The sequence below is a fragment of the Halichoerus grypus genome, chromosome 10, assembly GCF_964656455.1.
Source record: "Halichoerus grypus chromosome 10, mHalGry1.hap1.1, whole genome shotgun sequence".
NCBI lineage: Eukaryota > Metazoa > Chordata > Mammalia > Carnivora > Phocidae > Halichoerus > Halichoerus grypus.
In genome coordinates, this window is record NC_135721.1 from 100,705,058 (window position 1) to 100,730,986 (window position 25,929).

Genomic DNA, 25,929 nt, shown 5'->3' on the forward strand with positions numbered 1-25,929 from the left:
ATGCTTAAGATTCTCTCTCTCCCTCCCCCTTTGCCCCTCTCCCCTCCCTCTAAAAAATATATTACATTTAATTAATTACTATCACCTCATGCATTTATGTAGGTTATGGAGCCTGGTGATCATCATTCCTTTGCAGTATAACTTGATAGGAATTCTTTAAATGTCTGTGGTTTCTTGTACTTTGTGTCAATCCATCAATTATTTAAATTCAGAACTTTCAACCCTTGATAGCTGGACAATTGCAGTATTTGTTTTCCTGTGTCAGGAAAAGCTTCTCAGTTCTCATATAAAGATTCAATAGCTAGTGGGTTGGGTTTCTTCCCAAGTCTTCCTTGAACCCATGCCAAACTATGCCTTAAATCTATACTGAGTCTTAAGTTGTAAGTGAGATAAGACTAAAGCAAGAAGTCATTGTTAACAAATCTTAACAGCTGCTTTTATTTTGTAATGAAAGTAACCCGTGGTTTTTTAGGGGACTTGTAAGCTGGCATCAGATATTGTCAGCCTCATAAATTCTCCCTCAGTTTTTAGTATTCAACAGTTCTGTAGAGTTTCCATTTAATTTTAGTGTTTAACAGAATTAGTGGAGAAAAAAAGAGCATTCCTTCATTATCACTGGAACAGTCCCAGGTGATCTTGTATATAATGTAGAAATCACCATAATGTAGCTTTTCTAAAAGGAAAAACCTCCAGTAAATGGAATTTGATTGGGACTACAGATGGAAGCCTTCCCATCTAGGAACTGACTCAGACCGTGGTGTTGAGAGCATCAGATTCTAAGTCAAATCTTTTAAATATGTCCTCATTTGATATCACCAGGCACTAAGGACCTGAGTTGGCCCATTATAGACGTAGTGATGCTGACACATGTACAGCTAGTAAGACCAGCAGAATAAACCAATATGTGAAAAGACAAGTGTGTGTATACATGTGTGTATGCACATAGAGTAATAACAGGGGTGTTTTAGGGTCAGAAGACAAGAACCAGTGCTTAATTAGGTTGAAGGAGAACTATCTTTGAGTTTTTAAAGTCTTGATTGGGCTACCTTTTCTCTAATCAGTCTCAAAGATTTTGATAAATAGAAAGATACCAGGAACCATTTAGAATTCAAGACCTGAGGGTGGTATTACTTGAGGAATTGAGGGAGAAGGGCAAGCTAAGAGATGGGGCACAGTGGACCATGAGTTCTAGTCTAAGTCTGCCATTGACTAGTCCAGAGACCTTGGGCAAACCTGGAGCCTCTCTAGACTTTAGTTTTTTCAGCAGTAAAGTCAGCATGCTGGGCCAGGTGATTACCATGGTTTCTTTCCAGCTTGATAATTCTCTGATCTATTTTCAGTAGCAATGTGGAGTTTGTCCAAATTCCTTTTCTGGATCCTCTCATTAAAAGATTATTTTCTCTAGTATATTCTAAACCTGGCAGACCATTAGATTCATCCGGGGAATTTTACAACTGTAGATTCTTAGGCTCTACTCTCAATATACTGAATCAAAATCTGTAGCGATGGGTAAGTTAATGGGCCAGCATTTGAAAATTATTGCTTTGTTATGCATAATTATGTCAGAGTGGACCTAGAAAAACACCTGCTTAGTAAACATTGTTTAAATGCACACAGAACATTCTAGACGAGTTAGGAATTATGTAATTGTGTCCAGTTAATAACTTCATGTGCACTGTCACTCATTTAGCTTGCCTCCAGGCGGACTAGAGCTCCTTACTCCCTTCTCTGTGCTTCAGAGTTTGGTCTCCAGGTCATTGTCATTGTCCACAAGTATCTGTTTTACTTACCATGGTTTCTCAGCTTTGCATATAATAAGTGCTCAATAAACATTTGTTTAATGAATATATTTTTTGTTTTTGTTTTTTGCTTGTTTTGTTGATTTGTTTTTTGGTATTATTACCACCATCAAGTCTATAAATTTTCATCCTCGATGGCTGGACAGTTGCAGTATCTGCATAACTGGCTTCCCTGCTTCTAGCCTTACTCAGTTCCTCCTTAAACCTGTATATATTGTCCCAGGATACATTTCCTTAAAAATACTTGCATTGGTCTTATTCTGGGAGAAACTTTAACAGAATCTTTACTATTTGTAGGTTAAAACCCAACTTATTAGCCTGACTTTACAAATCCTCTTGAAACTTGGACCCAACCTACTTTTCTATTATTTTCCTTTGAGAATTATCTTTTTCTCTTGCCAAATACATTTGATTTTTCATGAATTTACTGGAAGTTCTCACTTCTGTGTTTTTGCTTATGTCTCTTTTCCTTCATATGTAATAAGTAATAATAATGGAATGCCATCCACTTCTCTGCCTACTGAAATTCTTTTTTTTTGTAGGATTACAGTGAATTTTAATTATTATTAATTATTATTATTTTTTATTGTTATGTTCTATTAGCCAGCGTATAGTACATCATTAGTTTTTGATGTAGTGTTCAGCGATTCATTAGTTGCATGTAACACCCAGTGCTCATCACCACATGTGCCCTCCTTAATACCCATCACCTGGTTACCCCATCCCCCTACCCCCCCTCCCTTCTCTAACCCTCAGTTTGTTTCCCGGAGTCCAGAGTCTCTCATGGTTTGTCTCTCTCTCTGATTTCTTCCCATTCAGTTTTCCCTCCCTTCCCCTGTGGTCCTCCACGCTATTCTTATGTTCTACATATGAGTAAAACCATATGATAATTGTCTTTCTCTGCTTGACTTATTTCACTTAGCATAATCCCCTCCATTTCCATCCGTGTTGATGCAAATGGTGAGTATTCATCCTTTCTGATGGCTGAGTAATATTCCATTGTATATATGAACCACATGTTCTTTATCCATTTATCTGATGAAGGGCATCTTGGCCCTTCCACAGTTTGGCTATTGTGGACATTGCTGCTATGAACATTGGGGTTCAGGTGTCCCTTCTTTTCACTATGTCTGTATCTTTGGGGTAAATACCTAGTAGTGCATTTGCTGGGTTGTAGGATAGCTCTATTTTTAATGTCTTGAGGAACCTCCATACTGTTTTCCAGAGTGGCTGTGCCAGCTTGCATTCCCAACAACAGTGTAAGAGGGTTCTCCTTTCTCTGCATTCTCACCAACACTTATTGTTTCCTGTCTTGTTAGTTTTTGCCATTCTAATTGGTGTAAGGTGGTATCTCATTGTGGTTTTGATTTGTATTTCCCTGATGGCTAGTGATGTTGAACATTTTTTCAAGTGTCTGTTAGCCATTGTATGTCTTCTTTAGAGAAGTGTCTGTTCATGTCTTCTGCCCATTTATTGACTGGATTATTTATTTTTTGGGTGTTGAGTTTGAGAAGTTCTTTATAGATGTTGGATGCCAGCCCTTTATCTGTAATGTCATTTGCAAATATCTTCTCCCATTCCATGGGTTGCCTCTTAGTTTTGTTGACTCTTTCCTTTGTTGTGCAAAAGCTTTTTATCTTGATGAAGTCCCAAAAGTTCATTTTTGCTTTTGTTTCCCTTGCCTTTATAGACATGTCTTGAAAGAGGTCGCTGTGGCCAGTGTCGAAGAGGTTGCTGCCTGTGTTCTCCTCTAGGATTTTGATGGATTCCTGTGTCACATTTAGGTCTTTCATCCATTTTGAGTTTATCTTTGTGTATGGTGTAAGAGAATGGTCCAGTTTCATTCTTCTGCATGTGGCTGTCCAATTTTCCCAGCACCATTTATTGAAGAGACTTTTTTCCATTGGATATTCTTTCCTATTTGTCGAAGATCAGTTGACCATTTCTGGGGTCTCTATTCTGTTCCATTGATCTGTATGTCTGTTTTTGTGCCAATATCATGCTGACTTGATTATCACAGCTTTGTCATATAGCTTGGAGTCAGACATTGTGATACCCCCAGCTTTGGTTTTCTTTTTCAACAATCCCCTGGCAATTTGGGGTCTTTTCTGGTTCCACACAAATTTTAGGATTGTTTGTTCCATCTCTGTGAAAAATGTCAATGGTATTTTGATAGGGATTGCATTGAATGTGTAGATTGCTCTGGGCAGCATAGACATTTTCACTATATTTATTCTTCCAGTCCATGAGCATGGAATGTTTTGCCATCTCTGTGTCTTCCTCAGTTTCTTTCATAAGTGTTCTGTAGTTTCTAGAGTATAGATCCTTTACCTCTTTGGTTAGGTTTATTCCTAGGTATCTTATGGTTTTTGGTGCTATTGTAAATGGAATGGATTCCTTAATTTCTCTTTCTTCAGTCACATTGTTAGTGTATAGAAATGCAACTGATTTCTGTGCATTGATTTTGTGTCCTGCCACGTTGCTGAATTGCTGTATGAGTTCTAGTAATTTGGGGTGGAGTCTTTTGGGTTGATTTTATATCCTGCTATGTTGCTGAATTGCTGTATGAGTTCTAGTAATTTGGGGTGGAGTCTTTTGGGTTGATTTTATATCCTGCTACGTTGCTGAATTGCTGTATGAGTTCTAGTAATTTGGGGGTGGAGTCTTTTGGATTTTCCACATAAAGTATCATGTCATCTGTGAAGAGAGAGAGTTTGACTTCTTCTTTGCCAATTTGAATGCCTTTTATTTCTTTTTGTTGTCTGATTGCTGTTGCTAGGACTTGTAGTACTATGTTGAACAAAAGTGGTGAGAGTGGGCATCCCTCTCGTGTTCCTGACCTTAAGGGAAATTCTAATCCAAGTCCAGCTCTAATCCAACGACCAGCTTAAATGCCACCCAGATCAGAACAAATTTCTTTCTTCTACTTAGTGCATATAATGGGTATTCAATAAATACTTGTTGAACTATCTACACATTTGCCATTTTGAGATTGGTGTGTATGGTTACTTTATAATATTGTGTAGGCTCATGGAGCCATGGGCATTTTGTTTCTTTATCTTTATCACAGTGCCTAGAAACAATGCCTTTACTCAGCTAACGTTGCTAACTTAAACATCTACAAAAGATGATTCTGATATTAATTTTGAGAGAGAAAAACCTATCTGTTATTTTCTTCAATTGTAAGGTTTATGGTCTTTCAGGATGAGTTTGAATCTATTATTTAAGTGCTTCAAGCATACATTAGTCTAAAACAGTGCTTTGCTGTTTACCAGTAAGCTTGTTTCTGGGGATGTAACGAAAAAAGAGAGGATATCTGAAATATTACTAATAATATAACTGTACTTCCTCAATATTGTAGAGATCTGAAGATATTATATAAGTAGGTGAGGGAAATGATTGTGGGGAAATAATATTTTAGAAACAGCCCACAATCTCAACCAACCATTTCATAGAGGTGAGTCAGGAAGTGCCCACAAGGGGGCGTGCCCATCTAGAGAAAACTTGACCACGCAGGTAAAATGCCTGTTTTACAAATGCACTTCTAGATCATGTCTTTTTTTCTAGGAAAAAGAATGGACCCTCACCACTATAAGAATTTCTACCCATTTTCTAGCACCTGTTTATTTTGGTTGTGTGATTTTACCAGAAGGGACAAGTGATAAAATAGAAATGGGGATTGCCTTGCAAGCTTACTTTATGAAGCTTGTGATTATGTGTTTTTCCCCACTATGTTGAGAGCATTTTCATTTTGCAAGCATTGCCATCTCTTCAGTGGTCAGTTTGGGTCATTTGCTCAAGGGATAGGCAGTGCTCCATTTTCATTGCTCTGTTGATTTGTGTAGCCTGAGGTTATGTGGAACTCACACCAGCAAGTCACCTTGAGTATACAGACTTTGAGTGATGTTTCCACCAGAGGCCATGACCTCATGGGATCCTTAGTTTTTCTTTCCAGTTCCTGTTTTACCTTTGACTTCAGCATTATCACCAGCAAACATCTATTGAGTGCCCTTTATATGCAGGTTTTAGGGAGTAAATAGAGTAGATAGCACCTAGGTGCTGACCATTATATTTCGTCCAGGGGAATTAAACAATAAATTTAGCATTGCTAGAAGAGTGAAGCAATCAGTGAGGGCCATGGGAATTGGTAGGATGGGGAAATCACTCTAAACTTGCTAAGTTTCTCATTGTAGGCTTTATGGAAGAGGTAGAATTTAAGCTGGGTCTTGGATGAAGGGGTAGGACTAGAAGGAGAGAAAGAGAAAGTCTTAGATTTAGAAGCCTGTAGGTAGAGAAGCTTGGTTGTACTACAGAGTTTCTGTAGGACAGTGGTTTCAAACTCAGATGCTTCTGGGGGCCAGCCAGGTAGCCTAAATATGTGAGACAATCTAGAAAGGTGGAGCGCTTGGTGATACATGTTCCATTTTGAGGTACTGGAAAAACAAAATGTGTAATACTAAAATTACACTTTGCTGTTGAAAGCAAACTCTGGTTTTGGCAGTTTGTAATCCCTGGTGGGGCATGACAGTTGATCAGATTCAACTGTGCGCACAATTTAGCAAAGTAAAAAAGGCCATAGAGGCAGTAAGTCCACAGCCAGAGTTCTCCCTGGACATTTGTCTACTTTTATTTGCACTGACTGTACTTAGGAACAATGAGGAGAATATTTTGAAATATGTATGAATGGAGCCTATCCTGGTGACTGTTTGCATTAAACACAGGCTTTTGAGTGTTGGGAGTCTGAATACATTCCTGAGGTTAATTTGAATGGCATTAAGATTTCCAGGATATAGTATTATCTTAATTAGTTTGGATTATATTTTATATCCTAGAATATACTTAGCTCCTTTCCTACTCTTTGTGATTCCTTGATTTCTCTTTACTTTCTAATAAAATTTTAAGGTATTGAGGAATAAAAGGAAAAAAGTATGTGGGCATTTTTTCTTTCCCTTTTGTTTTTTAATATGCTTATCTTTAGTAGTTGTGTATTTATGATTTTTAATGATTTATATTTTGGGGGGTATACTTATTGTATAGTCAAATAGATATTGCTGGACTTTAAAAATCTCATATCAAATAAAGTAACTTATTACTGTATTATTAAAGTCAGTGTCAAATATTCAATCTGGAGAGGGTCAAGTTTACTCCAGGGTCAAGTTTAAATCCAGGTTAAAGGACCCATCCCAATTGTCATGGTGTTTCATAGGCAAGAATAGACTCCAGATTGTCCCAGTTACCTTCTAGTCCTTTCTCTGTTATTCCCCACTGCTTTAAGACTCAGTTCAAAGGCCAGTGGAGCTCTGGTATTTAAAAGAAAAAGTGTAATTTTATCCAGAGAAGGTAAATGTATGGAAATGAAAGAAAGACCAGAGGTCCAGACCATGGCCAGGTGTTCCTGGAAAGAGCCAAATTGGACAACTAAATTGAAAAAGGTTGCCTGCTCTTATTAAAGAGACTTTGTTGCTGTCTATTTAATTAGCAAGGTCTTAGTTCATTTATTTGGGTGTTTTTTTAATCTGCCCAGGTAGTGAAGTTCATAGCCTATTAGTGAGTATGCTGGTAGCATGTTGTGCTATCTCTGTCATTGAAGTACTGTGATATATGTGCCTATATGAAGGGAAACTGCCAGATAATCTTGATTCCCTCCTCCCTTGAACATGTTTCCCAGATGGTGATGACTGAGTTTAAGATGGTCTCTGGTGGAAAAAGCAAAGTTATAGCTAAAGCATAGTATATGTGTTACTTATGTAGAGCTTTTAGCAAAGTGATTTGGAGTTAGAGAAAGTGAATTGGTTAGTCAAAAATGAGAGTGTGATCTGGTGCCAGATGACCCAAGAGGATGGGAGGGCAGTAAAGAAGTGTTGCCAAAAGGAAAACATTGAATGGAAGAGTGTGACCAATATCAAGACATCTAATTTCTTTATAGATTAAGTGAGAGGCTTAATGTTTGATGGTAAGAGTCTTAGAAGTTTGTTTTGAATAGTAGGCCAGAGGGCATGCAAAACCTCCTGAAATAAAGATTACTCCTGTATCGTGAGAAGGGGGTCTGGACTTATGTGTGGTTATTATGAGGACCAGGCAAGATTTCACAGCAGTTGTTTAAGGACATACTTTTGGGAAGGAACCTATTCGGGAGTGATGTGCAAAAGCATTACATTTAGGGAAGATCTAAATATGAAATAATCAGAGAGAAATATGTGAGGTAATTAGGAAAATTGGTTTAGATAGGCTAAGTTTGGATCTTGCATATATATTGAACAAGATGCAATTTCAGAGGGCACAGAGTTTGATTTATTGATGAAGGTCAGTTAAAAACTATTTGTGATACTGTTAGTTGCTGCGTATAGGTGGATGGGGAGCAAGATAAGCCACAAAAGATCCTAGGACAAGCCAGCATATAAAGAGTTTTCCCCATAGAGGGGAGAACCACCTGTTTCAGGTTGGTGCAACGGCCTCCTGTGTGGTTGGGAAGAGATTAAGGAAATCCTTTCTGGAGTTATTTGAGGCCTCAGGAATTGAAGAAGGACAGTATTTTGGTATGGGGTGGGGAGGTGGGTAGCAGGGGTGTGGGGAACCACTTTTGCATTGGACGAAGTGTGAATGTCAGTATCTGCTGTTACTCCAGAGAGCCAGCCTTCTCTCCGGAGGAGAAGGCAGGAGAGCTGGACCTTTGCTGGGATTTAGGTGATGCATGGAGAAAATTATTGCCTGTCAGATTTAATTTAATTTATTCAGTTCATTCATTCAACAAGTAGTTTTTTCACAAAACCAACTTTGCCTTTTTTCCCCGATCTATTTAATGTTTATTTCTCTGTCACTGATTTTTCATCTTATCTCTGTTTTCTCCTTTCTTTGTGTTTATATTTTTCCGTAACTTGTTTAGCTGGACACTTAGGTCATGTTTTGTTCTTTTCTATTATCAACACTTTGGGTATAAGTTTTTCCTCTATGTACCATTTTTGCTGTATCCCACAAGTTTTGAAAGTAATATTTTTTATTATTCATTATTAAGTATTTTTGTTTCTATTTAGATTTCTTGTTTGATTCATAAGCTACTTAGAAGTATTTTTTCTTTTTTAATTTCCAAATTTTGTTTACTTTTATTGACTCCTAACTTAATTGTATCATATTCAGAGAGCATATTCTATTTGACATTATTTCTTGAAATTTGTTGTAACTTAGTTTATGGTTTTGTGTATGATCAGGTTTTATAAATATTTATATACATTTGAAAATGTTTCCCTCAGGTATAGCCACTTTGGCGAACAGTATGGAGGTTCCACAAAAAGTTAAAAATAGAACTACCCTACAATCCAGCAAATGGCACCACTAGATATTTACCCAAAGGATACAAAAATACAGATTCAAAGGGGTACATGCACCCCAATGTTTATAGCAGCATTATCAACAATAGCCAAACTATGGAGAGAGCCCAAATGTCCATCGACTGATGAATAAAGAAGAGGTGGTATATATATACTATGGAATATTACTCAGCCATCAAAAAGTGAGATCTTGCTATTTGCAACTACATGGATGGAGCTGGAGAGTACAATGCTAAGTGAAATAAGTTAGAGAAAGACAAATACCATATAATCTCACTCATAATGTGGAATTTAAGAAAGAAAACAGCTGAACATATGGGAAGGGGGAAAATCAAAAAAGGAGAGAAGGAAACAAACCATAAGAGACTCTTAACAATAGAGAACAAACTGAGGGTTGATGGAGGGAGGTGGGTAGGGGATGGGCTAGAATGGGGATGGGTATTAAAGAGGGCACTTGTGATGAGCACTGGCTGTTGTATGTAAGTGATGAATCACTGAATTCTACTCCAGAAACCAATATTGCACTGTATGTTAACTAAAATTTAAATAAAAAGAAAATAATGTTTCCCCTCTAATTGTTGGGAACAGAATTCTATGAAAGCTAGGCAATCACACTTTTTAATGTACAATTTGGGTCTTCTGTTTCTTACTGGTAGTTGAAAGAAATGTATTGAAATATCTCATTATGAGGTATGGTTTGTTGCTTTCTCCTTGTTGGTATGCTTTTGCTTTAAATATATTTGAGGCTATTCTTTTTTGGTACATGCAAATTTAGAATTACTATATCTCTATATCTGGTAAGTTAAACTTTCAGCATTTATCATATAGAGATTCTATCTCTATTAATACCTTTTGTCTTAAAAGGTATTACTTTGGGGCGCCTGGGTGGCTCAGTTGGTTAAGCAACTGCCTTCGGCTCAGGTCATGATCCTGGAGTCCCAGGATCGAGTCCCACATCGGGCTCCCTGCTCAGCAGGGAGTCTGCTTCTCCCTCTGACCCTCCTCCTTCTCGTGCTCTCTGTCTCTCATTCTCTCTCTCGCAAATAAATAAAATCTTAAAAAAAAAAAAAAAAAGGTATTACTTTGCTTGACGTTAATATAGCTACATTGTTTGTACCGGTACCTGCTTGGCATATCTCTCCGCCTCCCATCCTTTTACTTTAAACTTTTCCATTTCCTTATGCTTTAGGTGTATCTCCTATAAATAACATACAGCCAGATTTCAAAACCCAACCTGACATTCCAATAACATGTTATTATTTTTAAAGACAATATTAGTTTTGATTTACATGCAGTTTTGCCATTTTATTTGCTTCCTTCTTTCATGCCTGATTGTCCTTCTTGGATTATTGTCTTAAGTCTGTTTGGGCTACTCTAACAACATACCATAAACTGGGTGGCTTATAAACAACAGAAATTTGTTTATCACAGTTCTTGAGGCTGGGAAGTCCAACATCAAAACCCAGGCAGATTTGGTGTCTGTTGAGGGCGTGCTTCCTAGACGGCCATCTTTGTGCTATAACCTCGTATGGCAGAAGGGGCAGGGGAACTTCTTGGGTCTCTCTAGAAGGGCATCAATCCCATTCATGAGGGCTCTGCCATCTTTCAGTGCCCCACCTCCTAGTAGCCTCACCTTGGCAGCCAGGATTTCAGTATATGAATTTTGGAAGGACACAAACGTTCAAATCATAGCAATTATTTTCCTTCTTCTTGAAGTATATCATTCACTTGTTATTCATGCATCCATTCAACAAATCTTTGTTGAATGCCTAAGAGATGTGAAGTGCTTTTCTCAGTGCTTAGCAAATGGTAGTAAATAAACCATACAAAGAGTATGCTGCCTTTGTGAAGCTTCCAATCTTGTGGGGGAGATTGGCAATTTAAATAATGCAAAAATAAATTATACAGTTTAGGAGATGCTGGGATGTTATGGAAAAAAATAAAGCCGAGCCAAGAAAGGGAGATTAGGTCTGGTCATGAGTAGGTGATAGGGAGGACATAGACAGAGGTCAGGTTGTAGTATTAAAAGGAATGGTCCTTCAGGCTTTCATTAAGTGCAGGTCTCTTGGTGGTAAACTCACTTTACTTACTTATTTACAAATGTCTTTATCTTATTTTTGTTCCTAAAAGATAATCTTGTTGGGCACCTACTTCTGGGTTACAGTTACTTTTCTCTGAGTACCTTGAAGATATACGACGGTCTTCTGGCTTTCACTGGGCTTCTCTAAATTCTGTCATTCTATTGTGGGTGATCTTTTCTTTCTAGCTGGCTCCTTTCCTTTCTCTGTAGCTTCTGGGAGATCTGGATTCTTATATTTCATCACTTCTGGAAAATTTTAGCTTTTTCTCTTTCATTATTTTCTCTTCTTTATTCTGTCTGTTCCTTCAAGTTGGACATATGTTAGACTTTCTCTCACCCATACTTTATATTTTTGCCATCTCTTTCGTATTTTACCACTTAACAATTGTAATCAAATGTGTATTAAATGTTATATAAATATAAATGTGTTACAGTATTAGGACAAAAATAGAAAATTTGTTATGACTTGATGTTTTGAATTCTTGGTTGTGTACTTTTAGATAAATACATCAGCTATTGATTTTTTTTAGAGGTAAAGCTTACATGGGGTGCAATGCACACATCTTACGTATATAATTTGATGAATTTTGACATGCATAAAGCCATGTAGCCCATACCACTATTAAGATATAAAACATTGCCATTACTCCAGAAGGTTTTCTCATGCCTCTTCATAGTCAAGTCCCTCTCCCAAGACAACCATTTTTCTGATTCTTTTTCACCACAGAGTAGTTTTACCTTTTCTAAACTTTTGTATAAATGGGATCATATATTACATACTCTGTTGTGTCCAGCTTTTTACTCAGTGTACATCTAAAAGATTATCCATATTGTTGTACATATCACTAGTTCCTTTTTATAGCTGGGCAGTCCTCCCCTGTTGCCTATATCACAATTTGTGTACCCATTTCTCTCTTTTTTTAAAAAAAAAATTTATTGTTATGTTAATCACCATGCATTACATCATTACTTTTTGGTGTAGTGTTGTTCCATGATTCATTGTTTGTGCATAACACCCAGTGCTCCATGCAGAATGTGCCCTCTTTAATACCCATCACCAGGCTAACCCATCCTCCTAGCCCCCTCCCCTCTGGAACCCTCAGTTTGTTTTTCAGAGTCCATCCTCTCTCATGGTTCGTCTCCCCCTCTGATTTCCCCCCTTCATTCTTCCCCTCCTGCTATCTTTTTTTTTTTCTTAATATATATTGCATTATTTGTTTCAGAGGTACAGATCTGTGATTCAACAGTCTTGCACAATTCACAGCGCTTACCAGAGCACATACCCTCCCCAGTGTCTATCACCCAGTCACCCCATCCCTCCCACCCCACCCCCCACTCCAGCAACCCTCAGTTTGTTTCCTGAGATTAAGAATTCCTCATATCAGTGAGGTCATATGATACATGTCTTTCTCTGATTCACTTATTTCGCTCAGCATAACATCCTCCAGTTCCATCCACATTGTTGCAAATGGCAAGATCTCATTCCTTTTAATGGCTGCATGATATTCCATTGTATATATATACCACTTCTTCTTTATCCATTCATCTGTCGATGGACATCTTGGCTCTTTCCACAGTTTGGCAATTGTGGACATTGCTGCCATAAACATCGGGGTGCACGTACCCCTTTGGATCCCTACATTTGTATTTTTGGGGTAAATACCCAGTAGTGCAATTGCTGGATTGTAGGGTAGCTCTATTTTCAACTTTTTGAGGAACGTCCATACTGTTTTCCAGAGTGGTTGCACCAGCTTGCATTCCCACCAACAGTGTAGGAGGGTTCCCCTTTCACCGCATCCCCACCAACATCTGTCGTTTCCTGACTTGTTGATTTTAGCCATTCTGACTGGTGTGAGGTGGTATCTCATTGAGGTTTTGATTTGGATTTCCCTGATGCCGAGCGATGTTGAGCACTTTTTCATGTGTCTGTTGGCCATTTGGATGTCTTCTTTGGAAAAATGTCTGTTCATGTCTTCTGCCCATTTCTTGATTGGATCATTTGTTCTTTGGGTGTTGAGTTTGATAAGTTCTTTATAGGTTTTGGATACTAGCCCTTTATCTGATATGTCATTTGCAAATATCTTCTCCCATTCTGTCGGTTGTCTTTTGGTTTTGTTCACTGTTTCTTTTGCTGTGCAGAAGCTTTTTATCTTGATGAAGTCCCAATAGTTCATTTTTGCCCTTGCTTCCCTTGCCTTTGGTGATGTTTCTAGGAAGAAGTTGCTGCGGCTGAGGTCGAAGAGGTTGCTGCCTGTGTTCTCCTTTAGGATTTTGATGGACTCCTGTCTCACATTTAGGTCTTTCAACCGTTTGGAGTCTATTTTTGTGTGTAGTGTAAGGAAATGGTCCAGTTTCATTCTTCTGCACGTGGCTGTCCAATTTTCCCAGCACCATTTGCTGAAGAGACTGTCTTTTTTCCATTGGACATTCTTTCCTGCTTTGTCGAAGATTAGTTGACCATAGAGTTGAGGGTCCATTTCTGGGCTCTCTATTCTGTTCCATTGATCTGTGTGTCTGTTTTGGTGCCAGTACCATACTGTCTTGAGGATGACAGCTTTGTAACAGAGCTGGAAGTCCGGAATTGTGATGTCGCCAGCTTTGCTTTTCTTTTTCAACATTGCTCTGACTATTCGGGGTCTTTTCTGGTTCCACACAAATTTTAGGATTATTTGTTCCATTTCTTTGAAAAAAGTGGATGGTATTTTGATGGGGATTGCATTGAATGTGTAGATTGCTCTAGGGAGCATTGACATCTTCACAATATTTGTTCTTCCAATCCATGAGCATGGAACGTTTTTCCATTTCTTTGTGTCTTCCTCAATTTCTTTCATGAGTATTTTATAGTTTTCTGAGTACAGATCCTTTGCCTCTTTGGTTAGATTTATTCCTAGGTATCTTCTGGTTTTGGGTGCAATTGTACATGGGATCGACTCCTTAATTTCTCTTTCTTCTGACTTGTTGTTGCTGTATAGGAATGCCACTGATTTCTGTGTATTGATTTTATATCCTGCCACTTGACTGAATTCCTGTATGAGTTCTAGCAGTTTTGGGGTGGAGTCTTTGGGTTTTCCACATAAAGTATCATATTATCTGCAAAGAGTGAGAGTTTGACTTCTTCTTTGCCAATTTGGATGCCTTTTGTTTCTTTTTGTTGTCTGATTGCTGTGGCTAGGACTTCTAATACTATGTTGAATAGCAGTGGTGATAGTGGACATCCCTGCCGCGTTCCTGACCTTAGGGGGAAAGCTCTCAGTTTTTCCCCATTGAGAATGATATTTGCTGTGGGTTTTTCGTAGATGGCTTTTATGATATTAAGGTATGTATCCTCTATCCCTATACTCTGAAGAGTTTTGATCAAGAAAGGATGCTGTACTTTGTCAAATGCTTTTTCTGCATCTATTGAGAGGATCATATGATTCTTTTTCTTTCTTTTGTTAATGTATTGTGTCACGTTGATTGATTTGCAGATGTTAAACCAACCTTGCAGCCCAGGGATAAATCCCACTTGGTCATGGTGAATAATCCTTTTAATGTACTGTTGGATCCTATTGGCTAGTATTTTGGTGAGAATTTTTTGCATCCTTGTTCATCAGGGATATTGGGCTGTAGTTCTCCTTTTTGATGGGGTCTTTGGTTTTGGGATCAAGGTAATGGTGGCCTCATAAAATGAGTTTGGAAGTTTTCCTTCCATTTCTATTCTTTGAAACAGCTTTAGAAGAATAGGTATTAATTCTTCTTTAAATGTTTGGCAGAATTCCCCTGGGAAGCCATCTGGCCCTGGGCTCTTGTTTTTTGGGAGATTATTGATTAGTGCTTCAATTTCCTTAGTGGTTATAGGTCTGTTCAGGTTTTCTATTTCTTCCTGGTTCAGTTTTGGTAGTTGATACATCTCTAGGAATGCATCCATTTCTTCCAGGTTATCTAATTTGCTGGCATATAGTTGCTCATAATATGTTTTTATGATTGTTTGGATTTCTTTGGTGTTGGTTGTGATCGCTCCTCTTTCATTTATGATTTTGTTGATTTGGGTCATTTCTCTTTTCTTTTTGATAAGTCTGGCCAGTGGTTTATCAATCTTGTTAATCCAGCTCCTAGTTTCGTTGATCTGTTCTACTGTTCTTTTGGTTTCTATTTCATTGATTTCTGCTCTGATCTTTATTATTCCTCTTCTCCTGCTGGATTTAGGCTTTATTTGCTGTTCTTTCTCCAGCTCCTTTAGGTGTAGGGTTAGGTTGTGTATTTGAGACCTTTCTTGTTTCTTGAGAAAAGCTTGTATTGCTATATACTTGCCTCTTAGGAGTGCCTTTGCTGCATCCCAAAGATTTTGAACAGTTGTGTTTTCATTTTCATTGGTTTCCATGAGTTTTTTTAATTCTTCTTTAATTTCCTGACTGACCCATTCATTCTTTAGTAGGATGCTCTTCAGCCTCCATGTATTTGAGTTCTTTCCAACTGTCCTCTTGTGATTGAGTTCTAGTTTCAAAGCATTGTGGTCTGAAAATAGGCAGGGAATGATCCCAGTCTTTTGGTACCGGTTGAGACCTGATTTATGACCTAGGATGTGATCGATTCTGGAGAATGTTCCATGGGCACCAGAGAAGAATGTGTATTCCATTGCTTTGGGATGGAATGTTCTGAATATGTCTGTGAAGTCCATTTGGTCCAGTGTGTCATTTCAAGTCTTTATTTCCTTGTTGATCTTTTGCTTAGAAGATCTGTCCATTTCAGTGAGGGGGGTGTTAAAGTTCCCCACTCTTATTGTATTGTTGTCAATGTGTTTCTTTTCTTTTGTTATTAATTGCCTTATAAAATTGGCTGCTCCCATGTTAGGGGCATAGATATTTACAATTGTGAGATCTTCTTGTTGGACAGACCCTTTAAGTAGGATATAGTGTCCTTCCTCATCTCTTATTACAGTCTTTGGTTTAAAATTGAATTTGTCTGATATAAGGATTGCCACCCCAGCTTTCTTTTGGTGTCCTTTAGCATGGTAAATGGTTTTCCACCCCCTCACTTTCAATCTGGGGGTGTCTTTGGGTGTAAAATGAGTCTCTTGCAGACAGCATATCGATGGGTCTTGTTTTTTAATCCAATCCAATAGCCTGTGTCTTTTGATTGGGGCATTCAGCCCATTTACATTCAGGGTAACTATTGAAAGATAGGAATTTAGTGCCATTGTATTGCCTGTACGGTGACTGTTAACTGTATATTGTCTGTGTTCCTTTCTGGTCTATGTTGCTTTTAGGCTCTGTCTTTGCTTAGAGGATGTCTTTCAATATTTCTTGTAGGGCTGGTTTCGTGTTTCCAAATTCCTTTAGTTTTTGTTTGTCCTGGAAGCTTTTTATCTCTCCTTCTATTTTCAATGACAGCCTAGCTGGATATAGTATTCTTGGCTGCACATTTTTCTCATTTAGTGTCTGAATGTATCATGCCACTCCTTTCTGGCCTGCCAGGTCTCTGTGGATAGGTCTGTTGCCAATCTAATGTTTCTACCAGTGTAGGTTACGTATCTCTTTTCCCGAGCTGCTTTCAGGATTTTCTCTTTGTCTCTGAGACTCGTAAGTTTTACTATTAGATGTCGGGGTGTTGACCTATTTTTATTGATTTTAGAGGGGTTCTCTGTGCCTCCTGGATTTTGATGCCTGTTTCCTTCCCCAAATTAGGGAAGTTCTCTGCTATAATTTGCTCCAATATACCTTCTGCCCCTCTCTCTCTTCTTCTTCTGGGATCCCAATTATTCTAATGTTCTTTCGTCTTATGGTATCCCTTATCTCTCGAATTCTGCCCTTGTGATCCAGTAGTTGTTTATCTCTCTTTTTCTCAGCTTCTTTATTTTCCATCATTTGGTCTTCTATCTCACTGATTCTTTCTTCTGCCTCATTTATCCTAGCAGTTCGTGCCCCTATTTTTAATTGCACCTCATTAATAGCCTTTTGATTTTGACTTGGATAGATTTTAGTTCTTTTATTTCTCCAGAAAGGGTTTCTCTCATAACTTCCATGCTTTTTTCAAGCCCAGCTAGTATCTTTAAAGTGAGGATTCTGAACTCTAGATCTGACATCGTACTAATGTCTGTATTGATTAGGTCCCTGGCAGTCGGTACTACCTCTTGTTCTTTTTGTTAAGGTGATTTTTTTCCGTCTTGTCATTTTGTCCAGAGGAGAATAGATGAATGAGAGAACAAAATGCTAACAGGGTAACAACGTCCCCAGAAAATATACTCTAAACAAATCAGAAAAGATCTGAAGCCGGGGGAAAAGAAAGGGAAAGAAAGAAAAAAGAAAAAGAAAGAAAAAAGAAAAAGAAAAAAAAAAAGAAAAAGATAAAAACAAACAAAAACAGAACAAAACAAAAAAAACCAGAATATGATCAAATATGATCAGGCTGGTGCATAGATCAGTGCCACACACTAGATTTTGGGTATTTTGTTCTGTTAGAAGAAAGTGCCTCCCAAAATTTTAAAGAAAGATTAACTTATATATGTACAAAAATAAGGGTTGATATGGTGAAGAGATGGAATATGACTGTAAAGATGAAAATTATAAATAATTTTATAAAAGGAATTGATAAGTTATTTGAGAAAAGAAAGAAGAGGATTTAAAAAAAAAAGAAAAAAAGGGAGAGAATGTGATCAGGCAGGAGAGTAGAACAAAACCATACACTAGAGATTTAGGGTATATTTTGATCTGTTAGAAGAAACTATCTCAAAATTTTAAAGAGAGAACAACTTATATATATATATATGCCAAAAATACGGGTAGCTACTATGAAGGGATAGAATATGACTCTAAAAATGAAAAATAAAAATGTTTTTTAAAAAAGGGATTGATAAGATGTTGGTTGAAAAAGGGAAAAAGAAAAATTCAAACAAAAAAGTTAAAAAAAAAAAATCAACTTTGGAAGACTAAAGAATCATGGTAAAAAAGCCATGGATTCTATGTGCATTATTCCCCTAGCTCTGGAGTTCTGCCATTCTCATTGATCGGTAAACTTGGTCTTGGCTGGCTGTTCTCATTGATCTTCTGGGGGAGGGGCCTGTTGCTGTGGTTCCCAAATGTCTTTGCCGGAGGAGGAATTGCCCTGCCCTTGCCCGGTCCGGGCTAAGTAATCTGCTCGGGTTTGCTCTCGCGAGCTTTTGTTTTCTGAAAGCTTTCCATGCAGCTTTGGAGGAGGAGAGTGAAAATGGTGGCCTCTAATCTCCGCCCCAGAGGAGCTGAGACCTCAGGGCTCCATTCCTCAGTGAGCCCCCAGAGAAAAGCAGTCAGTCACTCCCATCTCCCCGGTCTCTGGCCGCACTCTGTGCTCACCTGGCCTATGACTAAGCATTTCTATCTCTGGCACCCAACCCCGTGTGGAGTCTCCAAACCCAGCAGATCCCTGCGGTGCGATCCTGCGCTGCTCCTCCCAGGGGAGAGAGGGGAGTCCCCCCATATCTGTCGCTTGTTGGGTCCCTGCGTGAAGAGCAGTGGCCCGACTGAGCCATGGATCACGGTTTATGGCAACCCCAAGCTGAGAGCCTGCGCCTCGGCTCCGTCTCTGCAGCCAGCTTCCCTGCTCCGATACCTGGGAGCCCTGCCCCACTCAGGCACCCCCTAGTCTTTCTGTGACCCCGAGGGTCCTGAGACCACACTGTCCCATGAGGGTTCCACCCCCCGCTTAGCCACTGTAGCAATGTCCCTCAGTGGAGTCAACTTCTGAAAGTTCCGATTTTGTGCTCCGCTGCTCTATCACTTGCCAGAAGCGGCCGATGGAGGCCCCCTCCCCCGACGTCTATCCTCCCACATATTGCCTGGGATTCACTTCTCCACACGTCCTACGTTCCAGAAAGTGGTCGCTCTTCTCTTCAGAGAGTTGTTGCTATTTTCTTTGATCTCCTGTTGAGTTTGTAGGTGTTCAGAATGGTTTGATCCCTATCCAGCTGAATTCCTGGGGCCAGATGAAATCCAGGTCTCTTACTCCTCCGCCATCTTGCTCCACGCACCCCGCCCCCTCCCCCCATTTCCCTCTTGATAGGCATTTGGGTTGTTTCCAGCTTTTGGCTGTTGCAGTAAAGTGCTGTGAACATTTTCGACAGGTCTTTTGTTTTATATATTTTGATTTCTCTTGGGTAAATATTTAGGGTTTAATTGCTGGGTGTGTGTTTAATTTAGAATTTTGATTTAGAATTTAAAAATTGTGATTAATATTTATTCCAGAAAAATAAGTCAGATCGGATATATTCATCATAATATTTTAAACTGATATTTGTAATCATCAAGGTGTGTTCTCTAAGTATTTTGATCAGATGAATGCAATTTAATGATCTAGCTAATACTATCTTAAGGACTTTGTCAGACTTTCATTCTTAAATTCCTTAATTTTTATTTCAACTCCAGTGTATCTTAGGTTTACTTTCCTTAACCAGTGGTTCATTATAAGTATAAAATAATTTTAATTGAACAGCATATGAATAAGAATAAAAATGATTTAAAGCTGTATGAAACTACCCTTGTGGTTTTACTGTTCAGCTGTGTAATAATTTAAGTCATGAGTATATTCATCTGGTCTCTTCCATCACGTACACGTGCTCACTCAACATGCACACTGAGGCTCTCAAACTGTTCTATTTTGAAACAAAAAAATCCATAATTCATTATTTGAAATATCATTTTAAAAACCAAGATTAAAAGCATGGCTTTTTCTAAGTTGAATGTAGCAGGCCTCAGAACACTGTCTAGGTATTCTGCCATTTGGAAAACATTGTCTTTTGCTGTCTTTGAGGGTTTGGAATTTTTAGGTAATCCTCTGGAACTTTGTTATGGTATGAATTTATAATTAAAGCTGTAATGTAGATATATTAAAGCCTCTTAAAAGCATGGTTAACCCACTTTAGTTTTATTTTGAGCTAAAAATGTTTCTGTTAACTTTTATTGAGTGATTTAAGGAATAAATTACAATTTTTATATATTTTTTTTCTCTGTTGTAGATATGTTTTACACTAATTTGTGTAGTGCTGCAAAGATATTTAACGCATACTTATTAAACAAAGAAAATTAAGGGTTATTTAAGAATAGACATCTTGACTGTAATTTGCAGAAACATCATTTATAGTATTGGGCATCAGAAGGGTGATTTTCTTTCTTTTTTCTTTTTTTTAATTTAAACTCAATTAGCAAACGTATAATACATCATTAGTTTTGCATGGAATGTTCAATGATTCATTAGTTGCATATAACACCCAGTGCCCATCACATCACGTGCCCTCCTTAATACCCATCACCCAGTTACCCCATCCCCCCACCCACCTCCCTTCCCATTCAGTTTTCCTTCCCAGAGGGTGATTTTCCAAGTATAGAAGAAAAAGGTCATTGTGTGTTCTTATTTCCAAATTTTCCTTGGTTTCAGCCAAGCCAGATACACGAGAGTAGATAATTCCAACTAAATCATACTTTGTTTACACATACCTAATATACTTAATCCTTTAGTGGCCCCACTGTGGGGCTGGTTTGTGGGAGATAGACATGGAGCCAGATCTAGGTCTCTGGTAGCCAGAGCTAATTCCATGGTTAGAATACTCAAAGACGTAAAGCTTTATGCTGCCATTAATGTACTGTCATGGAAGGCATAAGTCATATGCTTTTCTCAAGTGGAAACTCATGCCAATTATAATCATGCTCATAAACCTAACAAAGGTGTATTATGAAGGTTTGGGGTCTTTTAAAAAAATGTATTTGTCTTTATTATTGTATTAAGTTAATTCCACCATATACCAGTTTCAGGATACACTTATCTATTTGATATTATTTTTGCATTTTAACTCTTTGATATTTGAGTAATTCTGTGTAGAAGAAAGACCAGGTTAATGAGATAAGTAACTGATAGATGATGTCTCTTGGCAGATTTCAGAGTTAGAACACAGATTAGAAGCATAATTTTCTCGTGGGAAGTACCTAAACTTTGTTTTAAGGGATTTATTCCTTTTAAAGTAGTTATGTGTTACTTAATTTAATTTTACAATAATTGTGTAATAGCCATCTCCAGTTTGGAGCAGAGAAAAATAAAAACTTTTGACATTAAGCCCAACATGATTACTAGTTTATTGGTGACTTGAAGAAAGTTTTATTTCAGTGTTTTCCATAACACATGCAATCTCTATGCAAACTTTAGTTATTTATTATTTTATTTTTATTTTCTTTTTTAAATTTTATTTTATTATGTTATGTTAATCACCATACAGTACCAAAAAAAACATTAGTTTTTTTTTCTTTTTTTCTCTTTTTAAAAATTTGTTTATTATGTTAATCACCATACATAACATCATTAGTTTTTGATGTAGTGATCCATGATTCATCGTTTTCGTATAACACCCAGTGCTCCATGCAGTACGTGCCCTAACTTTGTATACATGTGTTTATTATAAGGGTAACTATACAGTTTATACAATTGCTTTTTAGTCACAAAAATTTTATCAAAAAAGTAATGCAAATAGCATGTTTCAGTCTAGGACAATAGGTGCATGTGTACCCATGTGGTGCATGTACTTTTTAAAAAATTTTTAAAAAAAATTTATTATGTTAATCACCATAGGTGGTGCATGTACTTTTAAGTATTTATGGAGTGTAAGAGCATAATAGTAGCTCTATATAGTAACAGTCATTGTGTGTTTTTTAACCTTTCTAAGATTTCATTTCTGTAGAAATGAGTTCTGTGAAATTATTATGGCCAAAATACCAGAGTTTGTCTTTCACTCAATTTATCTACACTTCATAAAAATGCTTAAATATTACTTCATCATCCTTAAATTTGCCTTTCAGTATGTGAAATCTATGAACTAATTCTTGAATATTTATGAAGTAATTCTGATTTTTGCAGGTGTTGCAAGCCCTTAGGAATATTTAGCTTAATTTGGAACAGGATTCTCTATTTTTTACTTGATTTTTCATTTTTAAAAACCAAGTTACAGTAAATCCATCTACATATAATATTTTTGTATCTTTCTCTAGTAGTTTGGTTAGACATAAGAATAAGGTTAGACATAAGAATCCTCAGAGTTTATGATATCCTGATTGAAGTGCTAAGAGAATTGTTGTATAAGTAATGTATATCATTGTGTATACGTTATGTATCCCCTCAGTTAACATTCTGTTTTACAGAATGCTTGGGATCAGCAGTCACAGTTAATAAAGAACTAATGAAGAATACCCTTTCTTGAATTTATTGTTGTTAAGGAAAGTATTTTATAGTTTCTGTTTATTTGTATGAGAGTTGTCTGTTTCTGAAAGAACCAATACTTTAAGATACTTTACAGTATGTTCATTGTGGTATGATTATGGTGATATGCCACCAATTGATAGTTGAACCAGACAGAACTTAAATCTTTTATGCTAACATAATGTTAGTCTTAGGTGGTTTAAGTTTCTCCTTCAGCAGATCTGTGCCCATAAAATTATTTGTCTTAAAATGAATAGAGCAGATGTTTGGCTGATAATGAATCCCATAGGATGCTATCTTACCTTGTTTCTTAAGGTAGGGTCTGGGGATCGGCAACATCAGCATTGCTAGAGAGGTTGTTAAATGGAGAGTCTTGACCAATGCCAGATTACTTAATCAAATCTGCATTTAACAGATTCTCAGATGATTTGTGTATACGTTAAAGTTTGAGAAGGCCTCCTGTAGAAGACATAAGACTTGGCATCTGGACAAGGAACAGACACTTCTGTATTGAGGTTGCAAGGGTATAAAGATTTAGGAATTATTTCTTAGAATAATGAAACAAATGTTCCCCCTTTAAAGTACATTTCTCTTTAGGATTATCCTTTTTTTTTTTCCCTGGAATAAAATGTGTCTAATGCAGTTCTTTACTTTCATACTTTCATCTTACCTACTGAAGAAGATAAACTTTACTTCTTCCATACCAAATGAGCAAACTTAGTTATTGTTAAGTCTTCCTTAAGGTAGTGGCATCCTCTGGATTTGCATGAAACTGAATCTTGAGAAAGGAGATGGAAAACTGAGGCCCTGATGTTAGAATGGCCTTGCATGTATCATCACTTATTTTTCTTGTTTTTGTGATGCCAGGGATTCAGACATACTTTATTTCCCCCTAACTGAAGACTAAGTATGCCCATATGTCTGCTGTGTGCAAAATCAAACAGTGGATCAGACCTTTCCTCAGAGAGTTTACAGTCAGGTTAGGGAACTATCCTTGAAAGTCAGGCAGTCTGCCACCTGCAGAGCTGTGGTATTCTGGGATATGGCCTAGACTTCCCCTGGCTGTGTTTAAAAGGGAAATAAAGCACTTATTTCAGGCAGCTACACGTTTTCTATTAAAGTAAGTAATGTCCTAGTGTATCAGTATGTTTAAGGGGAGTTAGAATCTAAAGCAAAAACCAAAGAAATGTAAATGTCTAGATGTACCTTCTCCTAACAGACTTCATGTGATATTTGTTGAGGCATACTCTACCTCTGGATTTTTCAGTTTGCTTGAAGTAAAGATCTTTTCCTTGCATTGTGTCTCCACTATTTCAGAACTCCCTTCGATGTTGCTCAACTTCTAAGGTGGCCCTAGGAACTCACTGACTTTTCTGGGGATTTCCTGAGTGTGTCATTTAAAAAACTTTTTAGCCAGGGATCCCTCAGTACAAATGAAGTCTTGCTCAGTAGTATGGGCAATAAACTACACAGGAAGAGGAGCAGGTCTTGTTGAGTCTGGGGTTGTGCCTGGCTCTTTTATGCATTCTTGGGGGTGGGGGTGAGGGTGAGAATCTTGGGTTCTGGGGCGCAGTTTAAAAACCAGTACTCAACACCCAAAAAACAAATAATCAAGTCAAAAAATGGGCAGAAGACATGAACAGACACTTCTCCAAAGAAGACATACAAATGGCTAACAGACACATGAAAAAATGTTCATCATCATTAGCCATCAGGGAAATTCAAATCAAAACCACATTGAGATACCACCTTACACCAGTTAGAATGGCAAAAATTGACAAGGCAAGAAACAACAAATGTTGGAGAGGTTGTGGAGAAAGGGGAACCTTCTTACACTGTTGGTGGGAATGCAAGTTGGTACAGCCACTTTGGAAAACAGTGTGGAGGTGCCTCAAAAAATTAAAAATAGAGCTACCCTATGACCCAGCAATTGCACTACTGGGTATTTACCCCAAAGACACAGATGTAGTGAAAAGAAGCGCCTATGCACCCCAGTGTTCATTCATAGCAGCAATGTCTGCAATAGCCAAACTGGAAAGAGCCGAGATGCCCTTCAACAAATGAATGGATAAAGAAGATGTGGTCCATATATACAATGGAATATTACTCAGCCAGCAGAAAGGATGAATACCCAACTTTCGCATCAACATGGATGGGACTGGAAGAGATTATGCTGAGTGAAATAAGTCAAGCAGAGAAAGTCAATTATCATATGGTTTCACTTATTTGTGGAACATAAGGAATAGCATGGAGGACATTAGGGGAAGGAAGGGAAAAATGAAGGGAGGGAAATCCGAGGGAGAGATGAACCATGAAAGAGTATGGACTCTGAGAAACAAACTGAGGGTTTTAGAGGGGAGGGGGGTGGGGGGATGGGTTAGCCTGGTGATTGATATTAAGGAGGGCACATACTGCATGGAGCACTGGGTATTATATGAAAACAATGAATTGTGGATCACTACATCAAAAACTAATGATGTATTGTATGGTGACTAACATAACATAATAAAATAAAATTTAAAAAAATAAAAAATAAATAAAAACCAGTACTCTAGAGTGAGAACACTGCAATGACTTCCGTTAACCTAAAGACCTGCAGTAGCCTCCCTTGTTAATATACACAAGGAGATGTTTTTTTATGAAACTTTTTTCCTGTTTTCTTTAATTCTGATTTTTATCCAGGATTGTAAGGTTTGATTGTCTTGCACAGGTGACCCAGAAATCTTTGAGGTAGGAGACAGCTGCTTATAGTCAATACGTGTGAAAAGCCTTAAGTTTGTGGGACTTGGGACAAGACACAGAAACGCAAAGATGCCTCCCAGGAATGTATAGTTTTCTGTTATATAGTTGGCAAGCATATCATTAATAGGGCAGAGAAAGGAGGTGGCCATCAATTTCTCACAAGCAAGGAATTGTAAAAGAAAATTATAGCATAGTATACTTCAAGATTGTGACGGCCATTCTCTTTATTTATTGTGCTGAATATATTACTTTTAGAAATTTGTATATAATATTTTTAAAAATACTAATAATTGCATCTATTGGCTCACTTATGCCATAGATCTTTTCCTCTTACAGATTTTCAATCATGACCTTAAAACTGGAGATTAAGGGGACACTGTGCTACACTATTTTATATTAGATGGTGTTTTTTCTTTCTCTCTTAGGCATGCTAGGCTTATTATTAGAGAAAAGCAATAAGACACCTTTTGCTCAGGATTTTTAGGTAGAAAATACATTTTGACTTGAACAGGGTTTTAGTGGCAACTTGATAATAGATGATTTTAGGAGTTTGCTGAATTATGTATGATTTATGAATTGTGAATTATGTATGTATTGAGAAGTGCTATGTGGTCATATCGAATTGTGACACCCTGTGCTCAGTGAGTGCTCATGCCCTGTTCGCTCTCCAGGAGAATGACTCAGGCACTTTGGACACAGTGGGCGCTGTAGTGGTGGACCACGAAGGGAATGTTGCTGCTGCTGTCTCCAGTGGAGGCTTGGCCTTGAAACATCCAGGGAGAGTTGGACAGGT

The 25,929-nt window shown here is 37.7% G+C and overlaps 1 protein-coding gene across 9 annotated transcripts in view; it reads left to right on the plus strand.

The window, feature by feature from the left end:
* Nucleotides 1–25,929, plus strand: part of TASP1 (taspase 1) — a 295,816-nt gene that overhangs the window by 108,436 nt on the left and 161,451 nt on the right. For all 9 annotated transcript variants that reach the window (XR_013441943.1, XR_013441945.1, XR_013441944.1 and 6 more), the window contains exon 9: nt 25,808–25,927. Coding sequence is in view for 6 of the 9 variants with exons in the window: in XM_078056923.1 (XP_077913049.1) it covers nt 25,808–25,927 (120 nt within the window). In the remaining 3 variants the exon portion in view is untranslated. The remainder of the gene's footprint in view (nt 1–25,807; nt 25,928–25,929) is intronic.